A 16,205-nucleotide genomic window follows, 5' to 3' on the forward strand; every position below is an offset into this window, starting at 1 on the left:
CACTTTTTCTAGATAACATTATAACCATTAATGATAATGATTGTTATTAATCACTAATTCCTTTTTTGAAAATGTGGGAGAATTTTCCAACAAAAAATGTTGGGCTGATTTTCCAATTGGAAAAACCATTTTTCCAATGGGAGTCCCATTGGAAAAGTTGACTTTAAATGCCAAAAAAACATATTTCTAAATTAAATTTCAGGAAACAAAAAATATCTCTTATTAGTATTACCTAACACATTTTAAAAATACAAAAATAAAAAACATTGGGTGAAAAATAAAAAAAATAAGTTTGCAAAAATTCCGGATTTGCAAACTTAATCCGGATGCTGTTTAAATCCAAATCTCCCTAATTGTAAAACGAAGCTGACAGATATGGATGCCAGCTAACGCACTGGTTATGTAATCTCATTGTTATGAACCTGCAGTTAGCATAATTGTTTTTATTTATCCAACGAAAAACAATAACAAAGAAAGAGCACTAGTTTGCTGTTCGCTTCCTTTGTTGGTGATAAACATGAAGTTAATTACGATTCCACGATGCTTTTTCAATCAATTGTATAAACTGGGCATGAGTTGCACTTCGTTAGCTTTATCTTCCCACTCCGAGAATAAGATTCACAACTGCTTACTCATTATAACAGAAAGCAGATAAACTTAATGACTTTCGTGTAAAAAGGCAAATTAAAAATAAAATAAAAACGATACAGTGGTTCAATTGAGTGGTTTGAAAACTCGAAAGGAAATAGGCATACAAATCTTTTGAGCCTCCTTCCAATAAAGGTAGTAAGATCGTAAATTTCCAGATGTAACTCCGTTTCTGCCGTAAACTGCGTTTCAATGAAAAATCTTTAAGAGGATGTATCGTATAGTTTCTGCCCATAACTTTACGAGTGCCCCGAGCACTCTTACGCTGCGTTAGGTTAACGACTAAGATATCTTACTGAAATGAGTTCCTTAGACTAGCCTTGAAATGTTATTAAATATATGTCAACTGTTAAGGTAGCCATGCGCAAACACATCTTGTAACCTGACAATATACTAGTGATAAATGACTGGTACTGTACTTTTGATAGTATCCCCTATGGGATAAAGTTGAAAGCAAATTGCAATATACAGCGAATTAGACACATTGTGATAAGTTTAACTCCATATGGAGTGACAAGTTCTATTATTTGAATGTAAATACTACATAAACTATAAACCTTAGTAACAAAAACAATTAGATATAGATCGATTTGATTTAATACACAAATAAAAAACAACACAAAAAACAACAACATTCCTTTACTTGTCGAAGCCGAAATAGAATAAAGGCGATTTAGAAATTGAATTTGGTGATACGTTTTCGTTGCATAGAGTTCCTTTTTAAATATTTTCAAACGCAGTTTGTTGCATTTAAGAAATGACATAAACGCACATTATCTGACAGTGTATCATTGACGTCGCGTTGATGTCAGTTTGGGATAGGTCTCAATGTTGTACCATGGATGATCACGTTGTCAAAATTGACCAGCAAACATTATTATTGTAAAATAAAAGCATCAAATATGTTTCCTAAAAATAAATATAAACAAACAATTGTACTAACTGATTAAAGAAAATGGAAACATAAAGATACCAACAAACGTTTGTATTTTACCGTTAATACAAACATTTGGGCACATTTAGTGGGTATCTAATAACTTGTCTTAAAACTCGTAAGCTACGGGTTTTTTTTAATCTTGGTTTACGAACCTTAGGATCCGATTCGTCAAAGCTCAGAAAAAAATGTTTCAGAAGATGTTTTACTTCTTTAAAATAATCTGATTTTTAATAAATGGGTAAACTTGAAAAGTCAATGACCATTCATTACATATAACACTTTCAATGATATCATGTAGGAAATATATGTAATCCAACAATTACATTGCCTGACACGACAAACCGTCAGACAATACAATCACAGGAATCTCAATTAAGATACTTCCGGTTTGAGTTTACCCACAGGAAAAATACTTATAGCGAAAGGGGTCGGTGGAGTTACCGCAGACAGAAACCGGAAAACACTTTAATGTTCATAAGTATATACAATAAAGTATGTGCAGTGGGTTGGTGTGGCTGGGGATCATACTATAGTGTGTTGAAGGGGTGTTTAACATTTACCAACATATAAACATTATTACACAGTGGAAGGTGCTGACATTGTCAGAACAGTGGCCGGGCAGAGGTTTGGGTGGTTACCTGTGGGTAGGGATTGACCTAATCATGGGAGAAACCATGTATGCTACTGTTTCTGAAAATATCAGTAAAATAGGTTCGAAAACCAAGGTTAAGAAAACCCGTGTCTTGAAATCTTGATGTTTCCTTTTTCTTTTATCATTTTATACGATTGCTTGTTTATAAAGGTTTTTTTTTAATCAAACATACTTGATGTTCGCTTGTTTTTCATGTCGTAAAAAGCTCATTGGGCTAAGGTTTTCTTGTTTTCATATTTCCGACATTAAATAAAAATATTGTTTGAAGTGATATTTACTCACAAATAGATGTATAGATATGTATACATACATGTGTGTAAATCTTAGTTTAGTGAAAGTCCATTAAAATATCAATGATTTAATTCTAAGATTTATTCTCACATTTTAGTAAACATATCAACAACACATATAGTTTAAGAGGTTTTTATAAATATACATAATGATACAGTGGGGGGTCGCTCAACCCTCCCCCTCAAATTGTTTAAGTGAACTTTACATAGCAATCTTGGACCACTCCCGAATATTGTGATATGGTCGACATATGCAGCTTCAGGGTCAATGTCGTACAAACCTCAAGATTACATTGAGCTGAAAATTGGTTTCCGATCAATATATGATAAACGCTTAGGCATAGAGACCTCGAACTTGGTAGAGATCCCTCAAACAAGACCAGTACCCTAGCTATTGTTATTTTAGTTGGTCAAAGGTCAAGTCGTGGTGACCTTAAGCTGAAACCCCGATTTCGTTCAATGACTGAAGAATCCTTATATCCACGTTCCTCAAACTTGGTATCGTGATTTAGTCCATCTGCTACCTTTTAGTCATATTACAAAATATTCGCGACGTCTTAGTCTTGTATCATTAGTCTTTAAAATAGATGTGATCGAAGTATCCTTTTCTTGGTCAATAGGAGTGTTGGTACAGAAAACGGGAAAACAATGTCGATAATGTCTTTTGATTCGATAAATCGACGATTTCCTTATTTATTTTTTCCAAACTTAAGGCCATGCACAGTGTTACAATAAAAACTGCGCATCATGTACCGACCAAACCCAGTGCAATTCATGCAAGGATGGCTGGTGGGGATCACAGTGCAACAACAACTGCAGCACAAATACAACCTGTCCGGGATCCTGCAGGATGGCCAACGGCTTTTGTACTTCCTGCCCGGATGGGACAGCTACCTATCGAAAAACGTGTCATAACTGCTCCAACCATTGTAGGGCATGCTACACCCATAATTTGAACTACTGTTACGGTTGCTTCAAAAATAGTTTTCCATTAAGTGGTAAATGTTACAACCAATGTTTTGAAGGATGTTCTAATGCATGCAATATGGCAAATGGTGACTGTGACTGTAAAGGCGGGTACTGGGGTACTCAATGTCACCGTCAGTGCGGAAATTGTTCAGGAGGTACATGCATACAATCCACAGGATATTGTGATTGTAATGATGGGTACTACGGGAGCCAATGCACGTCTGTTTGTAGATCAGGATGTCTTGATGGTAAATGTAATGCAACTACAGGTAATTGCCAGTGCAAGGATGGTTACTACGGAAATAGTTGTCAATCCACATGCAAATCAAATTGTGTTGCCTGTGTCACAAGTTACAACAATTGCAGTGCGTGTAAATCAGGATATTGGGGAACGTCATGCAGTAAAAGCTGTAACGCTGGTTGTCAAAATAGAACATGTGACATGATATCTGGACACTGTGAATGTAAATCTGGGTATTGGGGACCTTTGGCAGATCCATGTGTAAACAGTTGTAATGAACATTGCCTTAATGAAGTCTGCGATGGAATATCTGGAGAGTGTAATTGCGAACCCGGTTACTTTGGGAGAAAATGCCAATACAGATGTGGTCTCGGGTGTGAAAATATAACTTGTAAGAAGATAACGGGGGAATGCGATTGCAAGCCCGGTTTCTTTGGGGAATTATGCGATAAGATATGTAGTTCCGGGTGTGAAAATAGATATTGTGAGAAATTGACGGGCGAGTGTGATTGCCAACCCGGTTACTTTGGTGGATTATGTGAACACAGATGTAGCTTAAGGTGTGAAAACATAACTTGTGAGAAGTTAACGGGAGTGTGTGATTGCTCTCCAGGATATTTTGGTGCAACGTGCTTAGACCGATGCAATTCGCATTGCTCCATTTGCTTCAATGAAAGTAGTTGTATCAAATGTGAAGCCGGTTTTTATGGAAAGGTTTGTGAAGAGAATTGTACAAGTGGTTGCATCAATAGTGAATGTGATCAGGAGACAGGACGTTGTTTATGTCAAAACCGTTTCTATGGTGACTTTTGCGAAAATGAGTGTTTTGAACAGTGTACATCTTGCTCATCACAAGTGGCATGCTTAAAGTGTGTTCCGGGCTTTTTTGGCAAAACATGTAACCAATCATGTCCGTTTGCATGCGCTCTGTCAGAATGTGACAAGGACACAGGGCGCTGTGCCAAATGCTGGGAGGGTTTCGATGGAGATCGTTGTTTGCCAGGTAGGTTGTTCAACTGTTAATCAATTATATCATTAAAGCAATAACTACGTACTCCTAATTATAATAAGAACATCCGCAATATCGGTGAAAATGTTGAAGAAGAGCAAATTCACATATATTTGCCTAAGGGTAAGCAATTGTCAAGAGCAATTTAAACCTATTCATTTTTCTTGAAGGGTCAGAACATGAACATTAGCTAATTTCACATGACCTTAGTGCAAGGGTAGCCCTTCAGTTGTTTTAACTAGCGACTTGTTATTTGAGAAATTTATTTATTTTCCTAAAATGTATATTTAAATGATATATTGGTCCGTGAAGGTGTTGTTTTATTATGTTCCGTATTTGTATATACACATACAACAAACTTTTAACTGCGTATGTCTTATTTTTACTCACAATTTGTTTATATGTTGTTATAGGTGTTGATCATAGTGAAAGCACCAATCGGAAGAACGTGGTGGTTTCTGTCGTTTCGGGTTCAGTTGTGTCGATATTTCTTTTGACGAGCGGTGCGGTAGTCATTGTCTGGATTCTTAAAAGGTATTGTCATATATAATATAAACAAGTTATTAGAAAATACATATATAAATATGTATATGTATGAACGTTGCTGTGACGAATTGACAAGCAATTAACCTCCGATCAAAAAATCTTAAAACATTTTAAATATGTATATTAAGTATGTTCCATGCTTATGTTATATACATTTATCCCAACCCGAGCGTAGGGTATTTTGCGGAGTTTAAAAGTTTACCAAGTTTTCGCAGAACATCCTGTGCGAGGGTTGTGATGAACCTATCATTCACGAGCGGCAATGGTGGATGCATTTGCTCCTATCTGTATTAAAAAAAAAATATAGTAAGTCTTATATTTTAATTTTTGAACACGGAAGGGCAAGATAGGGATATCCAGCATGGCTAACTATTTGGATCAACTAAAATATCACCTACAACATTCCACATAATACTTTCTTTCTTTTTTATCAAATACATTATTGGTGGAAATTATTTGGCGGAGAGCAAAATCCATTGATTTTCAATTAAGTTGAGTGATAAAATTTGCCTAGAAAAGTCATCACAATTAAAGGCCTCCCACAGTGCAAATGTCGTTTAAAAGACCAAACCAACAAGGTTTAAAAATCATTTTAAATAAGTTTTGAGGTTCAATACTTCGCAAGCAGAAAACATAGATTTTATGCAGCTTGTGTAGCTGCAATAACGACTTGAGCATATTTAACGAAACGAGATATTATAAGACGTCCATTCAAAAAACATCTGTAATTTTCCGAAAATGTCTTAATACAAATAATATATGTGTTTTTGTCAAAATAATAAGTAATAATCAATCAAGAATGTATTGTGGCTTTGTTGTGATTGCAGCTATTTTAAGGAGAAGTATTTTTTTTTGCATTTTTCTTACCAGGAAATGAATTAATTTCACTATTTTTTATTCTTTTAATAAATATCTTTATATTGTTAATGTACCATCAAGAACAAACTAAGTATTGTTGATAAGGTAGTCTGGAGCATAATTTCACAGAAATATAGTTAAATTGTCGACTTTTCCGAAAAAAATGCAAATGCTTTTTTATCCAAAATCTTATAAAGTTTTCACTCATTGAAATTTGTTTTACTCCTGCCATACCCCAAAACATGTCGCAAATGATACATGTTTTATACCTGGGAAGAATAATCCTCAGACTAAATATATCACATGAACTTTTGAAGCATTTATACTTATTTCCATCGCCACCCGCATTTTCACTGTGGTAAGCCTTTAAGAGTGTGTTTCGACCCAATTCTATGATCTAAAATTAAGACTGCTCTATTGACGTTATTAATTAGAGTGAAAGCTCATTAATTGCTTTTTGCGTTTTTTTTTCAGGAGAAAGGATACCGCCTATAGAAAAGGTAAAACAGTTTTTATGAATATGTTAAGTAAGTGATTTTGTCAGAGTTATGTATTGTTTGCAAAATTATTTATATAGATGAACTATTAATGAATTTAATAGTTTTGCACCATGCTTATAAGCAGAAACCAACATTGAGACGCGTGGCAGTGCATGTGAAACCAGTCCCGAAACCGACAAGGAAGACAGATACAAACGACTTGAACGGATGGACGGGGATGAGGAGTTGGAAATGTACGATATCGTTCGAGGGGCAGATAACTCAACATACATGAACATCTAGATGGGCTTCCCTTACATCATTATGTACCTGTAACGACATTTGAGATTAGTTTCGTATTTGTGTGTGTTATGTCTGGAGAGTGTGATTGTGATTGTTTATCTAAGTAAACACAACGTAAAATACGTGATGTAAATCCCGTGTCGTAAATATATTCGCATAAACACATACTGTTGTTCATTCGCATTCTTTTAATTTGAAACTTCTAAAGTAACACTTATATGTTATTATCAATTTTCGATGTGTTTTCATTCGAATAGGAATATTGTGTTATTGCTTATGGTTGTTGCTTATATTCTGCGTTATATCTGTATTTCAGAAAGTGAAATGTTGTCCGTGTGTGTAGTAGATTCTAACCCATATGTTATTCATTGCTGGACAGTTGCGGCATGTATCTTCATATATCTCAGTTATTTAAACTCACTCTGTAAGTGGAAGGAAGATATAATAAACATATCCATTTCTCAGATTAGTTTCACACTCTGTTCTCGCTGTTGTAATATGTACACTGTCCACAGTTAAGATTCGTACTCTGACCTGCAGTTTGATTAACGGATTAGTTTCCGGTCAATATCCAAAGCATATATTCCAGCAAGTTTAAGTATGTAAATATGAAACCAATATACTGCAGTTATACTACTGTGTAAATAAGTGTCCGTGAATAAATAACGCATTCCTATAAAGCTATATGCTCTAGAATAATAATGATATATCCTTGCTATAAAAATGTGTATGTGAATGCTCTGATATTGCAATCGCATTTTTTTTTTACCTGATTTAGTTTCAGGCCAATGTAATTAACACTGTATAAATCAAAGTTGTATGCGAACGTTTTGTTACATCTGTACCTCTGCACATATTTTAAAAAAAATCAGGTTAAGAGAAGTTAACTTTAAATATTAAATAATGAAATGGAAATCCTCTCATTGCCATTTATCTTTATTTCAAGTTTCATTTTAATCCCTCTAATACACCCCAAGATATGGCCAGGACAAATTTCAATTTTCGAACCGTATCAGGTTAAAGGTAGTACATTTCGTAACCTTGTTATGGCCCATTCAAGCAACTACTTTGAAAGAGATTTGGTTAAGTTGAGATAACTAAATAAATATTAATTATAGGATTACGATTCTTGCATTTATGCCTATATTTTAAGCCCATTTTAAATCCTTTAGTACCTTCCAAGATAAGACCTGGATAAGGACCGATTGTAAAGGAATGTGCACTGAATTTCCTGTCATCTGAATCTCTCTGTATATCAAGTTTTTTTTTTATTTCCATCTCATCAGTAGTTTTTAAGTTATTATCCGTACTAGAGTGTAACGGACGAACGGAAGGACGGACAAAATGGTCATGTGGAGATAAACTTAATGAATACGCAGGATAGGATTACGGTTCTTGTTCAATGCACTTACTTTAACCGCCATTTATCTGTATACCAAGTTGTATTTCAATCCCATCAGTAATTTTGAAGTTCTTCTCTGGATGGAAAGACGTACAAATAAGAGACTATAAGTTCCTGCTTTCGTCGAAAGTGTAAATTTTGTTACTCATTTATTACCAAGTATTACAACATTATATTGATCACTCTCGTTTGCACGATGTTAAGCGAGAGAATGGCCTTGTGTTGAAGAGCAAACCAGAGTACCCAGAGGAGGAAACCCACCTGTGCGGCTTGGTGACCACAAACCAAAAAACAAATGTTGTCTCATGTAGTCCATTTCGGTTGTCCTTCTCGTCATATTTCATTATGTACTGCATTTGTTATAGTAATTTTATGTAGCGTAGATTTTACATTCATTTAGTTTCCTTTTAAAAAATAATGAATACATCATGGTACCAATATTTTAATATAAGCGAAGTTTCACCGATTTTCGACCACTCATATTTTGCACATGCCTGCGTGATTTGGTCGAAATCTACCTTGAATTTGGATTCGAGACGATAGTTGTCGAACGCGTGACTTTCTATGTGCCAATGTTCATATACACAGTTCAAAAATGTATTTTCAAAAAAATATACAATCACATGTTACAAGCACGACGTTGTAAACATGTGTAGTTAGAAATTAAAAAGTGTCTTTTTTGGGACTCGCATCTGAACAATTGTTTGAAATACGGACACCGAGTTCACGAAAGAAGGCCACCACATAAACATTGATTTGCAATATGCTTTGTACTTTCTGTAATTTATTAGAATTCTTCATTATGCGAGAAGGGCGGAAGGGGACATCGACCGATCTCCATATATAAACAAAGAGTTTGATATTGATTACGTGTAGAAGAATAGGCAGACAAACCAGGATTTGGGTTAATTTGATTCCACCTGTCTGTCTTTTTATCTATAGCGACATGTTTAAAAACAAGAGTTTGTTGAACTGTGTTTTAAATCATCTGATCTGAACTCATCAAGATTGTTAAAAATGTGATCGCGAATTTAAAGAAGTGAAAATTGTGATTCAACCCGGGTTCTGACCAGAATGAGAATGATGAAGATAAGGTCAAATATAAATGAACATAAGGTCTTAGGTAAATAACCATGAGGTCAAATATAAATGAACAGAAGTCCAAATGTTAATGAACATACGTTCACTTAGTAGTGACCATAAGATCAAATATTAATGAACATAAGGTCAAATTTTAATGAACATAAGGTCAAATATTAAAATATTAGGTAGACTGTAAATAAACATTCGAATAACGCAGCGTAAGAAATAAAAAGGATGAAGCATTTTATCACATTGATGACAAAATCGGCATATTAAAATAATTTTTAAATCATACACAATTTGTTTACAGAGTCACAAGTTATACTTGTCGTCTAACATTAGAATGACTTCACATTTTTCGAAGAATACGTAACAGTTAGAAAATGAGCTATACAGTAACGTGCCCGTTCCAAGTCCCCCGGAAATTCATATACTCGTATTTGTTCAAAAAGAATGGTTCGGATTAATTTAAGAAATGTCCCATATTTCCAGCAGAAAAAAACAATTTGGTAATAGGAAATTATCCTTACAAATGTTTATTGCATTGTTTGCCTATTTTTATTTGATTGTCAAATATTGTCATTGCTTGAACAGATAATTCAAAAGTCTTACGAAAATTGTGACTACATGGGAAACGCTTATGCACGAATCGGCATATTACAGAGAAGTTGCAAGGGTGCAGTAGACAGATGCAAGTTTATTGCAGACATTTTATCAATAATTTCAAACGCACATCAGCAAATCACCTTCAGTTATATTGACAGAACACACATATACGGTTAAAAACTACGCACCCACCTTATAATTGCTTGTGTCTTATTTATTTTGAGAGGATAGCATTGGGATTAAGCTGCCTTCGTTTGTTAATTTTGTTGACATGTATAATACAAGACGGTCGTGTCTGAAAATGCATGCATTGTAAATCTTGCTCCAACTTTTTAACGGGTCACAATATACGCTGATATAAATATATTACCTGGTACTGTAACTGAAAGATGGGTTATTACGGTCCTTTTAAAACACGTAGTTAACGAGGGTTGCCTGCAATCTATGTATAAACAGATGTAACGATGTAACAGTTGCAATATTAAAACTTGCGATGCGGTATCTGGACATGTTAATACAGACAATTGCTCGCGAACTACGTTACTCCACAGACTTGATAAAACTTTATTTACGTAGATAAAACGTTAGTGAATCTTTTGTGTTAAACAAATCCTGAGCATTGATAATATCAATCAACATAAGATCTAATTATTTATGAGCAAATAAAATGGCATTTTACCATTCTGGTGAATAGAACTTTCATAAAGTTAGTGGAATTATTATAATAGAATATCTTGAAAAAAAATAACCATAATCATCTATGATTACAATGGTGTTTCACTGAACAGAAGAATACGGCACAGTTGGTAAATGAAAAGTAGCGTGCCCGACTGAACTCTTATCAAATAATTTCACTTAAAACAATGGGTAAGTTATATTAAAAAAATGTCTAAGGCTTCCATAAAAAGAAACGGTTATCCTTAAAATGTCAACTGTTTGGTTTTCCCAATGTTATTTATTGTTACAAGTTGCAATTTGTTGAAAAGATAACTTAATATTCATCAAATAATTGTGAAATATTGGCAAACTGGATAACTTCTTTCAACGACGATCCAAAGGTTTTATTTGCAAAACAAACTAACAATATCTACTTTGAATTCTTATTCGAGTCGATCGATGTTGAAATTGGTACTTTCGATGTGTCAACCTGCATATACAGTGTTATATCATATTCTTCATATTCAATGAGACTCTGCAACGGATTGAATCGTGCCTAAATGACATCGTACTGTGGATGAACAATAACTTTCTAAAACTCAATGCTGACAAAACTGAAATGATTGTCTTTGTACCAAAACGTAGTAAAGTTGAAGACCTTACAATACGAATAGGTGATTCTGTTATAAAACCATCGACAACAGTTCGAAACCTTGGTGCCGTACTAGACTCTCACTTAGACATGGAACAACATGTAAACTCTGTCTCTCGTTCATGCTTCATGCAAATTCGACAAATAGGTCAAATCCGGAAATACCTGACCGTTGACTCAATTACAATTTTAATTCGTTTAGAAATCCCACTCTAAACATAACTATACATTCATTTGTGAATGATGTAATTATTATTCAGATAACTTGACAAAACGTCATTGTCAATTAAGGATCATTTTATAGTGACACGTGATTTAATCATATAATCAAAGCCTCGTGGATTGGCAATTATATAACAAATTGTACACAGATGGGGAAAATGCAATAACGAAACTATCAGTTGGAATATTTCAGGACAAGATTCAATCGTGAGTATTTTTTGATTACACAGCTAGTGACAATGTCACGAAATGATAAAATCATAGAACCTAATATGGTCCGCATTTGAAATGTTCATGCATGTGTCAAAGATCTGAAAAAGGGTGTTTTGTATTGACACGAAAAAGTTTAGTGACTTGATATTTCGTCGTTTAAAAAATGCTATTTGATCATTCTTCTTTGCATATATATTTTGCAAAATGTCAACTTGTAGTTTATCACTATAAGTCCTATATACATATTTTTGCTCTTTGCTTATGACATCCAGAGAAGTAACGGTTTTTTCTTTTAGAGTTCAAACTAAAAACAAAAATCCAAACAGGTTTGTTGAGAACCAAGCAGTGGTGAGAATTAAAACAACCAAGGAACTTAGCAGTGAAACTTTTCATCGTCTCTGAACCAGGAACCATAGTCGAAGAGGTCGTTCAACAAAACAAAGTTCTTTTTGATCTGCCGGGTTGTTATAGGATAGATTACACCGATTCGGAAGTGACTACTTACTACAATGTTACATGTTTTTTCGTGTTTTTATTAACACAGGATAATGAAACAGAGAATGTTTTTTACAATATCAGATCATTGCCTACTTTCAAGTTTGATAGGTTTTTAAGCTGAATGGTTTGTGATTTAAAGATAATGCTGGATCTACTTGATTTTCACCACAATGTTTGTTCTACACGGGATTGCGCAACTTAAAAGAATAAACAATGGTTACGTTCAACCATTGTTTTTTTCTTATAGGAAACGTACATTTTTCAAATGTTCTAAAATGTTCAGTTAGCAAGTGTAGTGCTCATCCCATCAATGGCGTTTGGGATCTTGAAGCACTTAAAATCCGAGTCATGTCAAATCGTTCAATTCCCTATACAATATTTAGGAACATTTAGTTAGTGGTCTTTATGCCATAATATAATCATCAGTTTTTTCAACGATGAGTATCATGCTTGACGGACGACATCTGCAATACTTTCAATGTCCTTGCCAGTCCGTAAAATCATTTCAAGCTTCACTTTGCTTGGCCAATGACATCCGAATACAGGCCATAGTCCAGAACTAAAAACGACGTCAGTGAAACTGTGGACCTTTCGGTTACGCGTGACGTCAAACACCGTCAATTGACGTCGGTCAGAGTCCAACAAGAATCCAAACTTCCTGTCAAGCGTGGTGCCCGCTGTGTTCAAGGAGAGTGGCATGTGTGCCAGGTTGTAACCATGGTGACGACACCACGCGCATACCTGCTTATGGTCATCAGAGTGTTGTCCACAAAATGACCAAGCATTTGGCTGATCGTAGATGTAGTAATTGTGATCTACGTCACCGCGACGACTGACACCAATTTCAAACACAAAACTTATGTTGTCCAGGGGGCGCACAATATTGTACATGATGCGTACTTCGAAATAAAACTTCCCCGGTGCGTGAAAGGCCCTGTTTCCCAGGACTCCCCGGTACTTCTTGAGCCTGCGACCCCCGGGGACCATGCCCTGGGACTTTTGGACCGTGGAGTAATTCCGAAAGATGAAGTCACGTTCGCTTATCTCTCGGTACTGATGTACAGTATCCCGGTCGTACGTGAAGTGTGGACCTGGAAATGAATAAGTAAAACAGTTTGTTTAAATAACGACTAAAATGGGGCCCTTAGAATGGATATCACTAAACTTGTTGGACTAGGGCACTTGTGGCCTAGTTCATAGCGATACTCACGATATCTGCATTCTCAAGCCGCATCTGGGGGTTCACTGACGTAATGTATTCATACGCTGTATTTTGATTGGATTGCCGTTAGCAAATTTGAATAATCAAAGTTGTACCAGAACTGATTACAATGAAAACATCCAATAAAAATAGTTCTCGTAACAATTCAAGCTAACCGTATGTTCTTTTAATGAAGCACAAGAAATTCATACGTAGCTAGTGAGTTAATCGGGTTAACTACATGAATGTTCTTGCATACGGTCAGATTATATGCAATAAGAATATGAACATATTGGAAAAGTACTCATCGAAATTTTCCCGTTCAATGCTCTGTATTGATAGACTGGTGCCCTCTTTCTCATTTATCCGAAAAGAAACCAGTATCAGATAACCGCGGTGCCCATCGCGCATTCGAAATGTCTTGTGAATTCATACGTAAAGCGACTAACGTGTGCGGTCTAAGTAGAAAACAACCAGGGAAGTTTGTTTACAAAAGTATTGTTAATATCCTTTGTATAGAATGTTGGTATTTATTTATAAAAACCATATCCATTGTTAATAAAAAAAATCCGAAGTCGGTCCCTGTTCTTTTTTCGACATAATTTTCATGTTTCCGTGATATTTTCTTTTCGATACAAAGTTTATTTTTTAACTAATCATTGCATGGCACTAAGCACTTTTTCAAACACAACATGATTTTTGGTATTTATCGTTCAAATACTATTGATGTTAACTAAAACCCATATGCCGCGTACCTGTATAACTTTATATTTTTAAGGAAAAGAGTCTACTGTATTGACCTCATTTACTCTGATCAGAGCGGCCGAATGATTCAGACATGTATGTTATCACTACTTCCGGATGCTGATGATGTGAATTCCATACGTGTTTTATTGAATAAATTTATCAATAAAGCCGCCATTGAATGATTACCACCATCAAACGGATTTATTTTCATCTTACCGTGGGTAGCATTTTTAATTTGACACGTAAATTTTCAAGCAATACAAGTTCGTTTGATAAAATCATGTGGTTTCAATTTTGCAAAATGGAGATAAAAAATATCAAATATGCGCATACTTATTTATGAGGTTTCATTCTAAATGAAGCCAAATGTATGAATATGTGCACAGTATCTGGCTTATGAATAAGATGATTGTTTACCTATGTGCATAGAAAAGTCTTCGTGCCACTCTCAGTGTAAGTACATTTTGTTCAATGACATTTTGATAAACCATCGCCGTAGGTAAAACAATCTTGCCTGCTCAATTTTGATTTCCTCTCGTTTAATGCACCAGTCAATTGTCAATAAGTTTCTTTTGATTCTCTTGAATATTTTCATACATGCACCCATAATCGAAAATTATCAGTTTTAAGGGGAAAAAAGGGAAATAACTCAGATATGCTAGATAGGACTAGACTTCCTGTAGTCGCCATCTACCGATTTAATTTCGTTTTAATCCTTTTAGTTCCTTCCAAGATATGACCTGGTCAAGGACCTATTTTAAAGAAATGTGCACTGCACTTCATGTCATAGCCATCTATCTATGTTTTATTTATTATTTTGTTTTATTTTAATCTCATCAGTGGTTTTGAAGGACAAGAGTGTGACGGACGAATGGAATGACGGACAAAATTGTCAATTCGAGATAAAAAGGCAGGATAGGATTACGGTTCTTGTGCACTGCACTTCCTCTAACCGATATTTATCTGAATACCAAGTTTTATTCCAATCCCAGCAGTAGTTTTGAACTACCAAGTTTTATTTCAACCTATCAGTAATCATGAAGTTATTCGCCGGATAGAGGGTTGGAAACATATTCTGGTAGTCTCAGAAGGCCGCGTTTTGGCCTGTCTGATTTAACCATGTGTTTAATATTCTATAGCCGCTTTCTACTACTCCTATGCAATATATATTATTGCAATATATTCGGATACTCCATGTCCCAACATATGCAGTTTTTAAAGCAAAACTGAAACATATGCCGCAATAAGTAGGCTAGTTTAATGTATTATTTTTGAATACACGTAGTTAAAGAGGGTTGCACTATTGAAATCTGCGTTCATTATATAAACAGATGTTATGATATCAGGGTGAAATCGCACATGACTTCAAAGGGGTTCCCACATGAGTCAATACGGGTCACAACCGATGTGAACAAACAAGTAAGTGATGTAAATATCTGAGTAACATTTTTGATATAGAAGATATTAAAATATATCTTAGCCAATAAAAGACTATACTATTTTCTGATTCAATTCGGCTGAGATATTTTAGATTTGCTTGCATTTTGATGATGTAATCGTTGGCCAAAATTTCAACCTGGCTGAATATTGTAGAACGATGCAACGCTGAAATCTTGGCCAATTATTGCAATATTACAACGTATTGAATTTTAGTAAATGAACAATAGATAAAATTTCACATTGTCGGAAACCAGGGTACTTTCACTTCAAAAATACCGTCGGAAAATTGACCGACAAAATCTCGTTTTAATGAATATGCATGAGGCAGGAAGACAATTCTTCTTCCAATGAAATCGCATGTTTCAATTAAATATACATAAATAACCCTATATTAACAGCTATGTACATATTCGAATGGTCTACAAAGCTGTCTCTTTTATTATTTATGAGAACGAGATTTTCCTAGCCAAAGAAGCACAGCGTTGTAGTGTCCGACGGTGTAAAAAGAAATGATAGAAAATAAATTTTACCATACTTGTGAATATAACTGTT

General features: G+C 34.8%; 1 protein-coding gene across 2 annotated transcripts in view; it reads left to right on the forward strand.

The window, feature by feature from the left end:
• The window catches only part of LOC128218850 (multiple epidermal growth factor-like domains protein 10), a 38,747-nt gene extending 31,152 nt beyond the window's left edge, over window positions 1-7,595 (forward strand). The window contains exons 3-6 of one of the 2 annotated variants that reach the window (XM_052926586.1): window positions 3,241-4,740; window positions 5,160-5,280; window positions 6,625-6,650; window positions 6,772-7,595. In XM_052926586.1, coding sequence (XP_052782546.1) covers window positions 3,241-4,740; window positions 5,160-5,280; window positions 6,625-6,650; window positions 6,772-6,932 — 1,808 coding nt within the window. In that variant the 3' untranslated portion in view covers window positions 6,933-7,595. The remainder of the gene's footprint in view (window positions 1-3,240; window positions 4,741-5,159; window positions 5,281-6,624; window positions 6,651-6,771) is intronic. The other variant, XM_052926587.1, reaches the window with a different exon arrangement.
• The last annotated feature ends 8,610 nt before the right edge of the window (window positions 7,596-16,205 follow it).

The sequence above is a fragment of the Mya arenaria genome, chromosome 15, assembly GCF_026914265.1.
Source record: "Mya arenaria isolate MELC-2E11 chromosome 15, ASM2691426v1".
Taxonomy (NCBI): domain Eukaryota; kingdom Metazoa; phylum Mollusca; class Bivalvia; order Myida; family Myidae; genus Mya; species Mya arenaria.